The 17,257-nt window shown below is 47.0% G+C and overlaps 1 protein-coding gene across 6 annotated transcripts in view; it reads right to left on the bottom strand.

The window, feature by feature from the left end:
• Positions 1–17,257, bottom strand: part of TTLL5 (tubulin tyrosine ligase like 5) — a 178,569-nt gene that overhangs the window by 111,112 nt on the left and 50,200 nt on the right. For all 6 annotated transcript variants that reach the window (XR_016440344.1, XM_090033722.1, XM_090033723.1 and 3 more), the window contains 6 exons: positions 15,722–15,783; positions 10,400–10,491; positions 7,749–7,790; positions 3,219–3,332; positions 2,607–2,698; positions 2,347–2,409 (listed from right to left, as the gene is read on the bottom strand). Coding sequence is in view for 5 of the 6 variants with exons in the window: in XM_090033722.1 (XP_089889848.1) it covers positions 2,347–2,409; positions 2,607–2,698; positions 3,219–3,332; positions 7,749–7,790; positions 10,400–10,491; positions 15,722–15,783 (465 nt within the window). In the remaining variant the exon portion in view is untranslated. The remainder of the gene's footprint in view (positions 1–2,346; positions 2,410–2,606; positions 2,699–3,218; positions 3,333–7,748; positions 7,791–10,399; positions 10,492–15,721; positions 15,784–17,257) is intronic.

Genomic DNA, 17,257 nt, shown 5'->3' with positions numbered 1-17,257 from the left:
ACTTTGGATCAGTCTTTCATCAGTCCCATGGGATGCCCATGCCCGCTACAGGACAGGGAGATCCGGGTGATGGGGATCCCCTACCCTCCATAAATGCTGACCTCGTGAAGGAACATCTTGAGAAGCTGGATACCTTCAAGTCAGCCGGCCCTGACAATCTGCACCCCAGGGTACTCAAGCAGCTGGTGAGCGTCATAGCCCAGCCCCTGGCACGGATCTTTGAAAACTCCTGGTGCCCTGGTGTAGTGCCCGAAGACTGGAAGAAGGCCAATGTGGTGCTGATCTTCAAGAAAGGGAGGAGAGTGGATCCGGCTAACTACAGGCCCATTAGCCTGACTTCTATCCTGGGGAAGATCTTAGAAAAGTTTATTAAGGAGGCCGTCCTTGAGGGACTGGCCCAGGCTAACATCCTAAGGGATAGCCAGCACGGGTTTGTTGCGGGTAGGTCTTGTTTGACCAATCTCATTTCCTTCTATGACCAGGTGACCTATCACCTGGACAAGGGAGAAGAGATTGATGTCATATATCTTGACTTCAAAAAAGCTTTTGATCTGGTATCCCATGATAACCCCTTGGCCAAACTGGCCAGTTGTGGCCTTGGCTCCACCACGATCCGCTGGCTGGGAAATTGGCTCCGTGGCCGAACCCAGAGGGTTGTAATTGATGGCAGTCACTCATCATGGTGCCCTGTGACCAGTGGGGTCCCTCAAGGCTCTGTCCTTGGACGCATACTGTTCAACATCTTCATTAATGATGTGGACATTGGAGTCAGGAGTGGACTGGCCAACGATGACACCAAACTTTGGGGCAAAGCATCCACGCCAGAAGATAGGCGGGTGATCCAGGCTGACCTGGACAAGCTCAGCAAATGGGCAGATGAGAACCTCATGGTGTTTAACACCGAAAAATGCAAGGTTCTCCACCTTGGGAGGAAAAACCTGCAGCATCCTTATAGGCTCGGCAATGCTACGTTGGATAGCACTACAGAAGAAAGAGACTTGGGGGTCATCATTGACCACAAGATGAACATGAGCCTGCAATGCAATGCTGCAGCTAATAAAGCGACCAAAGTGCTGGCGTGCATCCATAGATGCTTCTCAAGCAAATCCCGGGACGTCATTCTCCCCTTGTACTCGGCCTTGGTGAGGCCGCAACTGGAGTACTGAGTCCAGTTTTGGGCTCCACAATTCAAAAAGGATGTGGAGAAGCTTGAGAGAGTCCAGAGAAGAGCCACGCACATGATCAGAGGTCAGGAAAACAGATCTTACGATGATAGGCTGAGAGACATGGGACTCTTTAGCCTGGAAAAGCGTAGGCTCAGGGGTGATCTGATGGCCACCTATAAGTTTATCAGGGGTGACCACCAGGATCTGGGGAAGCATTTGTTCACCAGAGCGCCCCAAGGGATGACTAGGTCGAACGGTCACAAACTCCTGCAAGACCGTTTCAGGCTGGACATAAGGAAGAATTTCTTTACTGTCCGAGCCCCCGAGGTCTGGAACAGCCTGCCATCGGAGGTGGTTTAAGCACCTACATCGAACACCTTCAAGAGTAAATTGGATGCTTATCTTGCTGGGATCCTATGACCCCAGCTGACTTCCTGCCCTTTGGGCAGCGGGCTGGACTCGATCTCCCGAGATCCCTTCCAGCCCTGATGTCTATGAAATCTATGAAATGAACACAGGATGGCTCATGCTATATGCAGTCCTCACAGCAGCAGGGGTTTCTGTATCTACCACAGCTAAGCACAAAGGCAGGATTGCACAACTAGGAGTAGGAGCAGCACTAGAGTCCAAGTGGACTTTTCAGTGCCTGTTCTGCAAGAGGAAAACAGCCATGGTGAAATTCTGATTTAAAGCAAGAAGGATAAGGAATCTCTCCAGCACCCACCTCCCAATGTCTGGATGCTGTGTGGCTTTCAAGACTATCTGTGTATCCCACAATGTCTCCTTCCTTACTCTTAGCCATTCCCATTTACCACACCCTCATCCTTTCTGTGACCAACTCCTGTGCCTTTTCCCCACTATGCTGTGCCTCTTCTTTCTCTCTTAGAAGTCAGGATTGCACATATCCAAAGGGGAGCCTCTCCAGATATGAAGGAACACCTGGAGAGTCTATTTAGAGGGGAAGGTAACTGCATATATGGGCATTCTGAGGGAGCAATGAAGACCTATTTCTATCATTATAGACTATAGCCAGGTGACCACAGCATTGAAACTATGAAGGTGTATTCTGAACATGTAGCTGTTGCAGCTATGAAGAGAGAAAATATCATCCTTGTTTCAGTTCAGTCCCCTCTGCCCCCTCCCAGAAGGCATCTCCCTGATCTAGCACGCAGTCTCCTACCTGTCCTGAAAGAGCCGTGTGGCTAGCATATAATTCATTGTTGTCTTGTGCTCCAAGAAGGATCTGGAAAGGCCCAAATAGAAGACTAATTAAAGCTCAGACAAACACAATGAACAAGTAAAATAGCATGCATAGTGGGAAGTCATCCATAAAATATATACATCCTTAATACAAAGAAACTGATAGCCTACATCATCTTGATAAACATCTTATAACTCCAGCACAGTGCACCAAGGAGATACTTGCTGGAGACTTCTTACCCATAAAGGTCCCACGTTAACAAGGAAGGGAATATCCGGATGAAACCACCTCTCCGCTCATTCTCTTCCTTCACTCGACGCAGAACTTTTATCTGGAATGAGAGAGAAACAAAAACCAGATATCTGCCTGCGATGCAGACAGATATTAGCACTAGAAGATGAGCTTTGTGGCAAGGCCTGGTTTCTAGAAGATGTCTGCCATTGGCCCCAGGACTGCAAGGCTAACTGGCTTAAACAAGTGATGGTTAAATAAGATACATTGGTTAGATACAATATCTAAATAAGATACATTGGTTAGATACAATATCTGAAGCATCTTATTGCTCTTTAGTGAGTATATATATGCTTACTATAGCTAAGAGCAAGGGTCCTCCAGGGACTGTGCCACTCTTGGCAGTTTTACTGAAAATTAACAATCTTCTAAGCGGTAACCCTAATCACTTCCATTTGTCCCACTGAGGACAGACTGCTGATTCCAAAATCAGCAGATGTATGGCAGCAGTGGCAGTTAATCCAAAATTACTCTGAATAATTAAGCTACTTGTATTCCCTTCTTTCCCGGATACTGTCCCAAAGCCAAGAAGCATACAAAATGAGTAATAGAATTCTTACCTCCTCCATGGACAGACCCAACATTGAGCTGCCTTGCTTTCCCCCTACTTTTTCCCTGCCTGAGGGCATCAGGCTTTTTATCTCAACATCACTGGCAGACAGAGGACGAGTACGCTGTAGAGACATAATATAAATCCAGATTTTACTCTTTTCCTTTCTCTTCACTTACTCAAAGAAAAGAAAGAAAGAATTCAAATTCCACCTCCATCCCCAGCACACTCTACTCTCCTGGGCATCACAGCCAGGATTCACACTCCTAGGCTTCAATTATAGCAGGATCCACACCTCTGGGCACTAGTGTTAGGATTCATGTTCCCAATTTTCAAACACAGTAGACCTCGTACCCTAGACATTACTGCCAACATTCACCCCCCTAGCCCCTGCAAGAAAAAGTATGACACATACACAAAAGGTCCCAAAGCTGGGATTCACACTTCCAGTCCCAGAGCACAGATGAATCTACTTGCAAAGGGTGGTAGGGCCAGGATTCATGCTCATGGGCCCCCATCCACAGAAGCACACCCCCCCCACCAACAGGCACCCAAGTCAAGATACACCCAATTGCACTGCAGTAGGGCACTACTTTTCCAGTAACTTACAAGTGAAATGAAATTGGAGAAAAGGGTTAGACATTCAGTTCAGTAGCCACACACATTCCTCAATTCAGTACACTGAAAGATCACAATCTGATTCTCACAATACTAAACAGAAAGATTCTTTGTCTGCATACATACATGCACACCATAGCAAATTCTGTTAGCGTTACCACAGACAAGCACAGAAAGCTGAGGAAGACTTAAAATGCGGAAAATCAAGAGGGTTTGAAGACATTCTACCAAACCAACTGTGAAATTTGATGTACAGTGATAAATTACAAAAACTCCAATTGCAAGCCTAGAGTTCAAAGCATTTCCAAAATAGCAAGATTTTCTTAATAATGTAACAATACTCAAATCAGCACAGCTGCACATAATTGATGAATGGTTTATTGGGCTGCCACTCGAGAAAGCTTTTAGAAGAACTGAACCCAGGACACCTCATACCTCCAGATGACTTTCAAAACCCCACTTAGCAGAGCAGGGGAAGAAAAATATGACAGAATCTTCAATATGGGCAGGCCTTAGGAAAAAACTCATAGGTCATAGACTCAAAAGAAAGAATTTTAAGGATTATTTGAACTGGTAACAAAAGGACAGGATTTCAGTTTGGCTCCCCCAGTAGAAACAGCAAGTACAATAATGGAAGCTGAGGATGTATCAATTGAAACAAGAATGGATGCTGCATCAGAGCAGACTGGGTTGGGCAATCCACTGGTAATCCACATTGCAAGATCCAGAGGGAAAAACACTGACATAGAAGTCCCCATTCAAAATGTTTCCTTGAGCCTACTGTAACTCTTTATACAAGAAAACCCTCCAAAATGAGATCTAGATGAAGCAGGGAAACCCAAAGCCTGAGTAAACAGAGGGCACAAGAAAATGGGAGAAACTAATACATTAATATCCAGGCAGTTTTGCCATAGGCTGTGGATGATGATGCCTTAGTCTTTCTTTCTTCCTTTACCTCTGCATCATCAGCCATCAACTCCTTTGTCCCCAGTGTCATCCTTAGCTTTATAAATCTCCTGACATCCATACATTTAAATCCTCCCTGGATTCCAACAATAATACCCATGTAGGGGAGGTAGGCCAGGGTCACTTATCCTCATTACAGAATGGGAAAGATAACTGACTTAATACACTTCTATGGCAACAAAACTTGGAAAAGAACTCAAGTATTTCTGCTTTCCACCCATGACCACAGTCCAAACTGTGCTGCTGTTACAGTGCTAGAAAAAGTAGCTCTTCTTAATAACAGTGAACCCTCTCCCCAACAGTACCCTTCAGTGCTTCGACTGAGCATGCATTCTGATAATGGCATGGCATCCTCTCTCTCCTGTGTTAATGACTTCAAAAGGAATTTTTGCTTCCTTCTGAATCAAAGAGCATCTTTTAAAACTCTGGAGCATTCCATCCTCTTGGATCTATCTCCAAACTATGCAGATGTCTTTGGGTCCCCTATATCATGGTTAGGCTCCTACTTAATACTGATGGTTGTCACTACCAAGATTTGTCTGGCCCTGTATAAAGAAGTATCATGATTCAGTTCTGCCCCTTTCTTGCAGTCTTATCTTCATAATTAACTTCAGTTAAGACTTATGATAAGGAGCTATATGTATATCCACCCTCCTTTGCCTTTAAGGACTCATTTCTTGACATCTCCTTAATCCATCTTGACCTACCATATTTGCAACTCCATCACTACTTCATTCAGATTAATGTCTCAAGTCCAATAATTGTTTCTTTTCTTGGGTAGGAAGAGAATGTTCCAATCCAAATCCAGTTCCTTGGGCCTTCATTTAGATCTCTTTTGTTTTTGCCATTTGTGACCTTAATAGATTTTCATAGATTTCATAGGCATTAGAAGATCATCAGCTCCAGCCCCCTACCCCAGGGGCAGGAAGTCAGCTAGGGTCAAAGGATCCCAGCAAGATAAACATCCAAACGTTTCTTGAAAGAGTCCAGAGTGGGTGCCTGCACCACTTCTAGAGGGAATCTATTCCAGGCCTTGGGAGCTCAGACAGTAAAGAAGTTTTTCCTTATGTCCAGCCTAAAACAATCACAGAGGAGTTTATGACTGTTGGTCCTTGTTATCGTTTGGGGTTCTCTGGTGAACAGGAGTTCCCCCATATCCTGATGCACACCCCTTACATATTTATAGGCAGCTACCAGATCCCCCTCAAGCCTGCACTTTTCCAAGCTGAAGAGTCCTATGGCTCAGCCTCTCATCATAAGGCCTATTCTCTTGCCCTCTGATCATGCACGTGGCTCTCCTCTGGACTCTCTCAAGCTTCTCCACATCCTTCTTGAATTGTGGAGCCCAGAATTGGATGCAGTACTCCAGCTGTGGCCTCAACAAGGCCGAGTACAGTGGGAGGATAACATCCCGGGATTTACTTGAGAAGCATCTACGGATGCAAGCCAGAGTTTTGTTTGCTTTACCAGCTGCAACATCATATTGGTGGCTCATGTTCATCTTGGGGTCAATCATGACCCCCAAGTCTCTTTCAGATGTGGTGCTAGCAGGCATAGCACTACCAAGCCTATAAGCATGCTGTGGGGGGGTTTTTCCCCCCTGAGGTGGAGTACCTTGCATTTTTCAGTACTGAACATCATAAGGTTTATATCTGCCTACTTACTAAGCTTATCCAAGTCAGCCTGGATCACTAGCCTATGCTCAGGTGTGGATGCTATTGCCCCAAAGTTTAGTGTCATCAGTGAACTTGGCCAGCGTGCTTCTGACACCAATGTCCACATTGCTGATAACGATGTTGAAGAGAACCGATCCAAGGACAGAGCCTTGGGGGACACCATTGGTCACAGAGCACCATGATGATTTGCATTCATCAACTACTACTTTCTGGGTATGACCTCGGAGCCAATTTCCCAGACATCAGATTGTGGTGTAGCCGAGGCCAATTTTTGCATTTGACCAATTTTTGCATAAGGAGATCATGAGACCAAATCAAAGGCTTTTTTTAAGTTCAGATATATGATGTCAATCTCTTCTCCCTTGTCCAGGTGCTCTGTCACCTGGTCATAGAAGGAGATGAGATTGGTCAAGCAAGACCTACCCACAACACACCTGGGCTGGCTGTGTCTCAGGATGTTGCCATCAGCCAACCTATCAAGAAGGGTCTCTTTGATAATTTTCTCCAGAATCTTACCGGGGATTGAGGTCAAGCTGATTGGCCTGTAATTCCTGGGATCTACTTTCTGCCCTTTCTTGAAGATGGGTAGGACACTGACCTTCTTCCAGTCTTCAGGTAGTTCACCTGAGCGCCACAGATTTTCAAATATTTTTGCCAAAGGTTGGGCTATGACACCTGCCAGCTCCTTGAGTACTCTAGGGTGTAATCTGTCAGGACCAATCAAAACTCCTTTTCTCCATTCACATCTGTGACACCAAATCCATTTGCTGCTCCCTCTATTGTCTTGCCTCTAACTTTACTACTGTGGTTTCTTCTTTATGGCGTTCTTAAAGCCAGGTCTCCAGGCGACAGTATGTACACATTCTGTTGCTACCATCTTTTAAGTTACAGACAAATAACTATTACTATCCTCATCCTTAATACCTGCACCTGTTTGTTTAATTTCAAAATACAGTTTAGAAATACCATTGCACTAAAGTCCTTGAGAGACTTGGCTCAGTTGAACTAGTCTCATCAGACATGACCTACTTATTTTAAATAATCTGGCTATTATTGGTACAAAATCTTTTCTCATTCAGCTCAAGCCATCTGCAATCGTTGTGCCATATCTCTCCATTTCTATTCAAATCTCAGATGAAAAATGTTTTTCTCCCCTGAATATCTTTACCTGGATTACTTATTGTCCACTATGTGGTTCATCTGTATTAAAAGCATTAGATAAAATTTAAAATTGGATCTTTATCATTGGTAAATAAAACTAAATAAAGCGCAATACTTACCAACTTCGTGTTTGTTGGCCGAGGCTGTGCAGAGACAGGTCGCTACAAGAAACAGACAAACGGAATAAAAATCTCATTCTTCCAAAACACCTTCACCCCTCCCAACATGCTGCTTTGAGGAAGTAATGGGTGCCCTGTAGTGAAAGGCATAACCAAAGTCCAGGCTGACTGCTAGAAGCTCCCATTATGCTACTGAAGATCTTGACCTGAGCAAATTACATTCTACTCTTTGAACCCACAGCAGTCATCTGAACTTTTAGACTAATGCTCAGATACTTAGAGCTTTCTGGGTACATGCACAATCCTCAAGGTGGAGGCAAAAGACATGCAAATTAAAAGGAACTTACCTAAATTGTTAAAACCAAAATTATCTACATATGTTTTTCTTGCATTAACATTTAACTAGCAATTTATGGGAGCAGATCATCAGTGCTCTCAAGCTGAACTGTTCTGAGATGAGGGAAAACCTCAGTAGGGAAACCTCCAAGGGGCCCAGAAGCCATTTGATTTAAATTCCCCAAAGATATTCCAGTTCTGATGGTGAAATGGGACTCTGTTCAACATTCCTTTACAGATGCAGAAATAGTAAAAAGCAGTACATCACAAAGCAGTCTGTGAGAGTACATAAGCCTCCTGATTGGTGCTTATGCAAGTCCAGCTCAGTAGTGTGGGTTGGGGGGGCTGAGAATTAGGAATAAGCAGAAATAAGCATCTGCATAATAACAGGGATTCTTCTTGCTTTTGGCTGTCATCAGGCTGCCACCCTCTTTGATACCGAGGAAAAGCAAAGGGCTTGCAACATTATCCTCAACTGATCCATTTGTCACTTCCACGAAGCACCATTCTTTAATCAAAGACTGTGGGTCCTTGATGACTTAGGACTCATTGAAAAGATTCCAGCCCCATCAGCAGTTATTTAACAAAGGATGCAGAAAATTGCTCCATTTCTCTGGAAATTACCTGTGCTCCATGTCTCAACCCAAAGAAATCACACAATGAATTGGCAGTACAGTTTGGAGAGACCCAGGGAACAGAAGCCATCTTTAACCATCCCCAGATCAAGAACTCTAATTTCATGATTTGTTCCCAGCAAACAGTCTTCCTCATGATTCATGGCCACATACACAAAACAATTCGAACCTCAAAGAAGAACTGAAAATGTCTCAGAATTCCCTTTACTATAGAGAATGAGAGTGGAAGAGTTGAAGATGGAGCAGAAATCAATGTCAAAGAGCCTCCCAAAAATAGCAAGCCAAAAATGTTCTGGGTTACTAAAGAAAACCCTGTTCTCACCTCTGTCCCCTGTAAAGCCCAGAAAATCCTGCTGATTTTCCTTGCTCATTTCCTATATGGCTCATCTCAGCAAGCAGAGCACAAGCTGAGGTTCCATCACAAAGAAAGGACACTGCTATTTCATGACCAGTGTTTAGTAGTCAATCTCTCTACTTTTTAGTTGACCCAAAAATTACTCTTTATAGTTTTATGAGAAATCCCCTGTGTAAGTCAAGAGCTACTGAAAACCTGGTGTTTGATTTTTCCATTTCTCTTTACTATGAGTTCAGGAAAATGTGTTCAAGAAAACTGAATGAACAGCAAAGTCTGGTCTAGCTGCTCCAGGGAAAAGAAGTTACTTGTCTTATAACTCATTTTCTGAATATGTTCCCACTGGTAGAGATGTACGCTACTAATTGGCCCCCACAGTGGGGTTTTACAGAAGCAACATCACAGAAAGAAGCAGCACTGCACTGCTCCTTCAAAATCGATATAGATCCTCATGACCTTCAGCCTCCATCTATTGAATTAGAGCCTCAGCCAGGTATTCCTGTGTCTCACTTCATAAACTAATTTCACCCTCAGGGTGATTCCACATCCAGACTTTGTTTTTGCAGAATTTTGAGAGATGCAATTTATTACAACTGATGCTGTGTCTTCTGATCATGACACTTTTGGTGTTCACCTAGTGAAACAAGGAATGATTTCCAACAGTCCTACCTGGGCTCTAGTCACACAGCCATGCCACAGAAGAGGCAACTTTCAGCAGCATGGTGGCCACCTGTAGGCAGCTCAGAAACATCCAATGGCCTCTAAAAAGAAAGAAGTCTTTGAACTCACAACCAGTGCAGATTGTTTGCCAGGCAAAAAATACCCTTGAAAATACAAATGGAAGCAGGGGGCTCTCTGCCATTTGCTGGGAGCTCAATATCCCACAAATATTTATTCCAACTGGCTGGGAGAAAGAAGGGACGGAAAGCTGCAATTCAAAACTAGCACTGAGCAAGCACTTCAAAGGGCAAGGACAATCACTGCATGCCACATGAGGCCCAGTCTGAAGGGATCAAGAGAAAGGAAAGGAATCAAAATCAAGAGCAAAAGGAGAAGAGGCTATAGTTATAAGTGTAAAAGCTCCTTCCCCACAGGAAGAGGCTTCCATTCAAAAAAAAACAAACCATGGGGTTCCTGAAACTAGTCAGTCACCCATAATGAAGTTGGCTGGGACACCCACAGTCCAGCTGCATCCCAGGCATCTTCTCCTTCAGGAATCCTAGGAAACCTCACTCCCTTGCAGGCTCCTTCACATTTGAGCCAAACCAAATAAGTTCTTGATATTCAGGTGAGAGCTGCAGCATCAAATCCTGGTTTTCTGAACTCACCTGAGACTTCTGAAAGGGATTTCTTCTGGCAGACTCAGATGAATGATAGGGTGCGCGGCTTGACCGCTGGCCTGGATCCTGGCATACAAAGCCTGGATGAGAAAGGAAAGTCATATAGAATCATAGAAGTCTCGTCGGAAGGGACCTTGTAGATCTTCAAGTCTGACCCCCCTGCCTGGGCAGGAGAAAAAACTGGGCTCAAATGATTCCAGCTAGGTAGGCATCAAGCCTCTTCTTAAAGACTCCCAGAGTAGGAGCCAGCACCACTTCCCTTGGAAGTTGGTTCCAGATCCTAGCCGCCCTGACTGTGAAGTAGTTCTTATGGATGTCTAATCTAAACCTACTCTCCAACAACTTATGGCCGTTATTCCTTGTTATGCCAGGGGGTGCTTGGGGAAACAAGGTCTCTCCCAAACCTTCCTGGTCCCTGCTAGTGAGTTTATAGACGGTCACCAGGTCCCCCCTCAGCTTTCTCTTGTGAAGGCTGAACAGGTTCAGGTCCCGCAGTCTCTCACTGTAGGGTTTGCCCTGTTGTCCCCAGATCATGTGGGTGGCCCTCCTCTGGACCCTCTCAATGTTGTCCACATCCCTCCTGAAGTGGGGCGCACAGAACTGGACACAGTACTCCAGCTGTGGCCTGACCAGTGTTGCATAGAGGGAGAGGATCACCTCCTTGGCCCTGCTTGAGATGCACCTGTGGATGCACAACAAGGTCCAGTTAGCCCTGCCAACCGTGACCTTGCATTGTTGGCCCATGTTCATCCTGAAGTCAATAACGACTCCAAGATCCCTTTCTGCCTCCATGCTCTCAAGAAGGGAGTTTCCCATCTTATAAGTGTGCTGTTGGTTACTACTGCCCTTGTGCAGCACCCTGCACTTGTCAGTGTTGAAGCGCATCCTGTTTTTGCTAGCCCACCCCTGTAACCTATCCAAAGCTTGCTGCAGTCCTTCCCTCCCTACTAGCGTGCTCACCTCACCCCAGTTTTTGGTCTCATCAGCGAATTTAAACAGGTTGCTTTTCACCCCATCGTCCAAATCGCTGATAAAGAGATTGAACAGCGCGGGCCCGAGGACCGAGCCCTGGGGGACTCCGCTGCCCACTTCTCCCCAGGTCGAATATGACCCATCCACCACCACCCTCTGAGTACAACCCTTCAGCCAATCTGCAATCCATCTGACTGTGTAGGCATCAATGCCACAGTCGCCCAATTTTTTAATGAGGATGGAAGATGGTGTCAAAGGTCTTGCTGAAGTCTAGAAAGACTACATCCACGGTGACACCTGCATCCAATGCTTTTGTGACCTGATCATAAAAGGCAATCAGGTTGGTCTGACATGACCTGCCCCTAATGAAACTGTGCTGGTTGCCCTTGAGCATCATCCCTGAAGCCGGACCATTGCAGATGTGCTCCATGATGATCTTCACAAAGAGTTTCCCTAGAATTGAGGTAAGACTGACAGGCCTATAGTTGCCCAGGTCCTCCTTCCTCCCTTTTTCAAAGATGGGAACTACGTTGGCCATCTTCCAATCATCTGGCACCTGGCCTGAGCACCACTAACACTCATAAAACCATGCCGAGGGCCCTGCAATAACTCCTGCTAGCTCCCCCAACACTCACAGGGTGGAGAGCATACAAGAACCTTCAATTTCTGGGAAACCTAAGTAGCCCATTAAATTCAAACCTAGCATTCCCAGCAACAATATCAACTAACCAAGGGGTCTCTCTACCCCAAACAAGACCTAAAGAGGTTCTCCTCTACATTTATTCCTTGAGTCTCCACATTGCATTACATTTTTGGCAGAGTACTGAAAAGAGCACCCCTTTCGCCTGAGAGCACTCAATCCTCAAAAGAGCCGGTAAGACTGTTGTGGTGGAAGGGTAGTGGGGAGGGAACGGGTGTGAGTGGGGCAGATCAAGGCCCCCGCAGTGTGGGCAGGGGCTGGGTCAGGCACTGCCCAGCTGGGGCAAGGTGGGGCGCAGGGAGGGGGCAGCTCCCAATGCTGCACACACCCCAGGAAGGCATGGGGTGGGGGCAGGGGGCATGCCCCAGATCTGTGGGGCAAGGCAGCTGCCGCAGCAGCCTGAAGCCAGGTCTGCACCAAGCTTTTCCTGGCAGAGGGTGGGGCAGGCGGTGGCAGTGCTGTAAGAGGGGTTTGGAGGGAGGGAGGGCGGGCTATGGCAAATTTCTGAATGATCCCAATCCCAACAGCGCTGCCACCTGCCCCAAGCGCAGCCCAAGTCAACCCCTGCTGGGAAGAGCCTGGCACTAACCCAGCCCCAGCCCAAGCCCATAGCTACAGCCCGCCCCATGCAGATCCAGGGGGGCACACACATCCTCCCCAGTGCTCTCTGGGGGTGCATGCAGTGGCAGAAGCCACCTCTCCCCTATACCCCCCAGACGAGCACCCTGCCTAGCCCCAGCCAGGTATCACCTTCCCCAGCCCCACCCCCTCCCTCACTGCAGGGGCCTCAATCTGTACCCCACATGCCCCTTCCCTTCCCCCTCTCCTTCCACCACAACAGACTTATCAGCTGCCAGGCTGCATATCGGAAATTGGATCGGTATCAGCCAGTACACTTCCTTAAAAATCAGCTACTGGTATTGGCCCCAAAGATCTGTCAGTGTACCCCGTGATATCACATTTACTCAAAGAACCTTATCTGCCTAGAACAGTGCTTCTCAAACTATCTGATGTGGTGGACCGGCGATTTTTTTTCCAGTGGGCCAGGGACCGGTGCCCGGTTCAGCCGGCGGCAGCAACTGCGTGTAACAGTGCTATAAAAATGCGCGACCAGCTGTTTCTTTCTCTTTCCTCACCTTGCACGACATGACGTCACCTGGAGTGTTGGAATGTACAAACTGTGGCGCTATGACACATGAATATTACGCTTCTGAAAATATTTTTTTCTTTCCTGGCAATTCACTGCGGACCAGCGACCGATGGTTTGCGGACCGGCACTGGTCTGTGGACCACCACTTTTGAGAAGCACTGGCCTAGAAGACTTCAAAAAAACACTCAAGGAAGGCAATTGTAGATCCTGCACAAAACAGACCACTTGCAGCTTTCCCTTTGGCTGCTTATTATCTTCCCCACAACTTATTAAATTTCAACCTCTACTGATACTCCCTTATCTATGGCAAGGGTGCTTAGCCTCCAGCCCATGGGCCAGATGTAGCCAGAGGAGCCATGGTATTTGGCCTGCGGGGCTCCCCACAGATCAGGAAATTTAGTGGCAAGGGAGTGGAGTCAAGTAATGCAACCACTCATCCCTGCTGCCAAATTCCCATACCCCAAGCCCCATGCAGTGGGTTGGGGCTGGACCATACCGCTTCCCCTCCCCTTACTTCAGCAGTTAGATCAGGGCTGGGCCACGCTCCTCCCTACCTGCAGCTACATCAGGGATGGACAGCAGGCCACACAGGGGGTTTACCGAGCTACCGCAGGCCAGGTCAGCACACCCCACCACGTAACAACTCACCAGAACTCCCTACATCAGATGAGGCCATGGTTGGGCTAGGAGCATAGTTCAGGAGTGGATGAGCAGGCAAGGTTGGAATCATGGAGTGGTGTCACAGAGCATTGACAGCACAGGCCCAGGGCTGGGGCAGAGTGATGATCCACTCCCAGAACACCCCTGCGACGGGCGCCAGTTCCACAGGCAGGAGCGTACAGGGAGCAGATTGTGGCCCTGCCCTAGCCCGTAACTGTCCCAAGATCCTGGACGTGGCCCCAGATGCAAACTTCCTGCCTGCCTGAGGCCCCATCCTGTCTGCCTGGCCACATGGCCTGCCTGAACACTCTCACAGTGATCCCGGGCTCACAGGACAGTAACAGCAAAGAGGTGCGGCAGAGCTGAGATGTGCTCCTTGCAAGTCCTGCCCACAGAACCAGAGCTCTGCCCCAGCCCTGACCCAGTGCTGTCACTGTCCCACAAGCCCAGTCTCCATGGAGACCAGTCAGGAGCCACACAGGCAAACTGCTCTGCTAGGTGAATGCAGAGCAGAGGCAAACCACTCTGCTAGGGCAACGATGGGGCCGCGGGAAAGCAGGTAGGGGGCTGGGTCCAGGATTTTGGGGCAGTGACATCACAGGGCTGAGCTGCAATCTGCTCCCTGAACATCCCTGCCCACAGAATGCATGCCTGTCACAGGGACGTGCAGAGAACAAATTACAGCTCTGCCCCAGGCCCATGCTGTCATTAACCTGCGACCCCAGGGTCTCCTCAGCCCTGCCTGTCAATCTTGCTGCCAAACGCCACTTCCTGCCAGCCCACGGTCCCATTCCAGCCGCCTGTCCGAGCATCCTACCCACATGGGTTCCACTTCCACCAGTGGGTGCTGGGCAGATAAGCTGGGGTGCCGGGTCCAGAGTGACACCTAGAAGAAGCCACTGCTGCCACCACCAGGGCTGCTGAAAAATGGAGTCCAGCTGCCACACTGTTCCAGCCCTGCTGCATGCCTGGGAGCAGCAGGAATGCCTGCATATGCCAAGGCTCAGGCTGCCCCTTCTGCCTTCACTGGGTGGGACCAAAGGACCCACCGTGGGCCAGATCTGGCCCGCAGGCTGTATTGTGCCCATTACTGAGCTGCACTGGGTCTGGACCTTGCCCTCCTTGGCAGCTGCATTGAAGCTGAGCTCTGCCCCTCCCTAGCAACTGGATTATGACTGGGTCACGCCCCTCCTCTGCAGCTATATCAGGGCTGGGTCACACCCCCTTCCTTCCCAACAGCTGGGTCTAGGCTGGGCCACATATCCTCCCCCCACCTTCGCACTTGGATTGGCACCAGGCTACACCCCTCCTCCCAGGAACAAGGCTGAACCACATCCTCTCTTCCCCTGGCCACCACTACCCTGTGGGAACAGGTGGGTTACTGTTGTGCCTGTCCCAAGCACTGAATTGGGACCACTAGCCAGATCCAGCCTGTGGACAGACTAGGCACTGCCCATCTGGCCAAAATTGTTGAGCACTACTGACGTAGCACATCTACCTTCTCTCCTACAACAGTGTATAGAATCATAGAAGTAGGGTTGGAAGGGACCTTGTAGATCTTCAAGCCCAACCCCCCGCCTGGGCGGGAGAAAAAGACTGGACTCAGACAGTATAGACCATAAACTACATCCATGCTACTCTATACACACACACATTTCCTGTACTCAATACACTCGTTCTAACCAGAATCCCCAGTCATTGTATTATACACCCAGTTCTCAAAACCGAAAACTTCTATTCAAACCCAGTCAACACACCATGCAAAAAACTGGCTTAATATGAAGAATATGAAGTAAAGATTCAAACAGAATACATATAATACACTCACCTACAAGGGTGAACATGTCTGAAATCATGCTAGCTTTGATCTTCAGGTCCAAAGGAGCATCACTGTCCCCGCATGCAAGAGACAAGAGGAGCATTAAATAAAAAAGCACTAGTATCCAACATTCCCCTTCACTGTATTCCCAGTGCATCCATTCTGAGCAAACACAGGCAGAATGAAATGGGTAAGGGGGAGGAAAGTCTAGTCTAGCATACACTAAACAAAATCACCAACATGTGAATCTATGTGCATCTATAAAATGTTTAGTTTATTGAATTCTATTCCTTTCTCCCACACAACTGCTACATCATGTACAGGTTCATCTGTGTTCTTGATGGGCAGAAACTATTTGGATCTGTACGTCATTTAGAAGATTGGGTGTTATTGCAATACATATATTAAACCATGCCACAACATGTAGAAGTCACAGACTAACTGAGCCTAAGAACCAAAGAACAAATTGACTGGAGGAAATGGATGGGCCCTGAAAGAACAGACAGACACATAGAACAGATGCAGGGGAAAACAAGAAGCACACGTGTTCTTATGGACAAGGATTTTGAATTAAATTTATCATAACTAAAAGACAGGATAGGTCTTTCAGGACTTGGCTTTTATCAAAGGAGCATAATGACAGAAGCATCATGTTCTTTAATCTGTAGAAAATACAGATGAACTAGGCACAGAAGCTGGCACTACCAGCAGAGCAGAGGGCAAAATGCAATAAGAAATTAGGTATGCAGGCATGTATGTACACAATAATAGACCAGGAAGATTAGTTTTACTACAACATTCTGAATGGAGTTAAGATGGGTAAAATGGGTATTATAAAAGTCAGAGAGGCAGTTATGATGAGGTTAATTATGGTACAGACATGCTTTTAGCTGCCTAAGTAGGGAGGAAGTGATATCTCTCATGTATTATGGACCTGAAAACAATTTGTATATGAGCAGAAAAATGAGAAATCATCTAGGACCCTAGATATGATGATTTAAGAAAATGATACATAACTTATGAATACTGGAGCATACAGAGAAGTTGTTATGCAGCTGTTACTATGAAAATAGTGGTATCAAATACTTCTGTGTAAATATGTATCCATCTAGCTAACAAGGCCTCCAGCACCTCTCTCTCAGACTAAATGCAATGAAGTGTCATTACAGTTAACTGTACTCTAATTTGACAACTGGTATGCTAAGGAGGTGAAACCCAAGAGAACCAGTTTTCTCTTACCTGTCTGCAGGGGGCTGGAGTTCGGAGATTGGAAAGTTACCAAACACAGAACAAAGAAGCCATGGTGTTGGAAGCAGGACATACAAACTGCAAAAGCCTCACAGAGGTTCACAAGAAGCATTGGGCAGGAGCGGAGAAGAGATTAGCATGCTTTTGCAGCAGGTGAGGCTCAGTTTAGCTGTGGAACCAGCCAAGGTCAGAGAAGGCAAGCTGGGCTGAAAAGACTCCATGGTTCAGATGACAAGCCACAAGCTACACAGAAGAATCCTGGACCATCCCAGATCACCTTACCCCAATCCAAAGAAC

This window comes from Crocodylus siamensis, chromosome 2, assembly GCF_052110815.1.
Source record: "Crocodylus siamensis isolate JL-2025a chromosome 2, ASM5211081v1, whole genome shotgun sequence".
Classification (NCBI taxonomy): Eukaryota; Metazoa; Chordata; order Crocodylia; family Crocodylidae; genus Crocodylus; species Crocodylus siamensis.
Note: the sequence above shows the minus strand (reverse complement) of the source record. Positions and strands in the feature narration are given on the sequence as shown.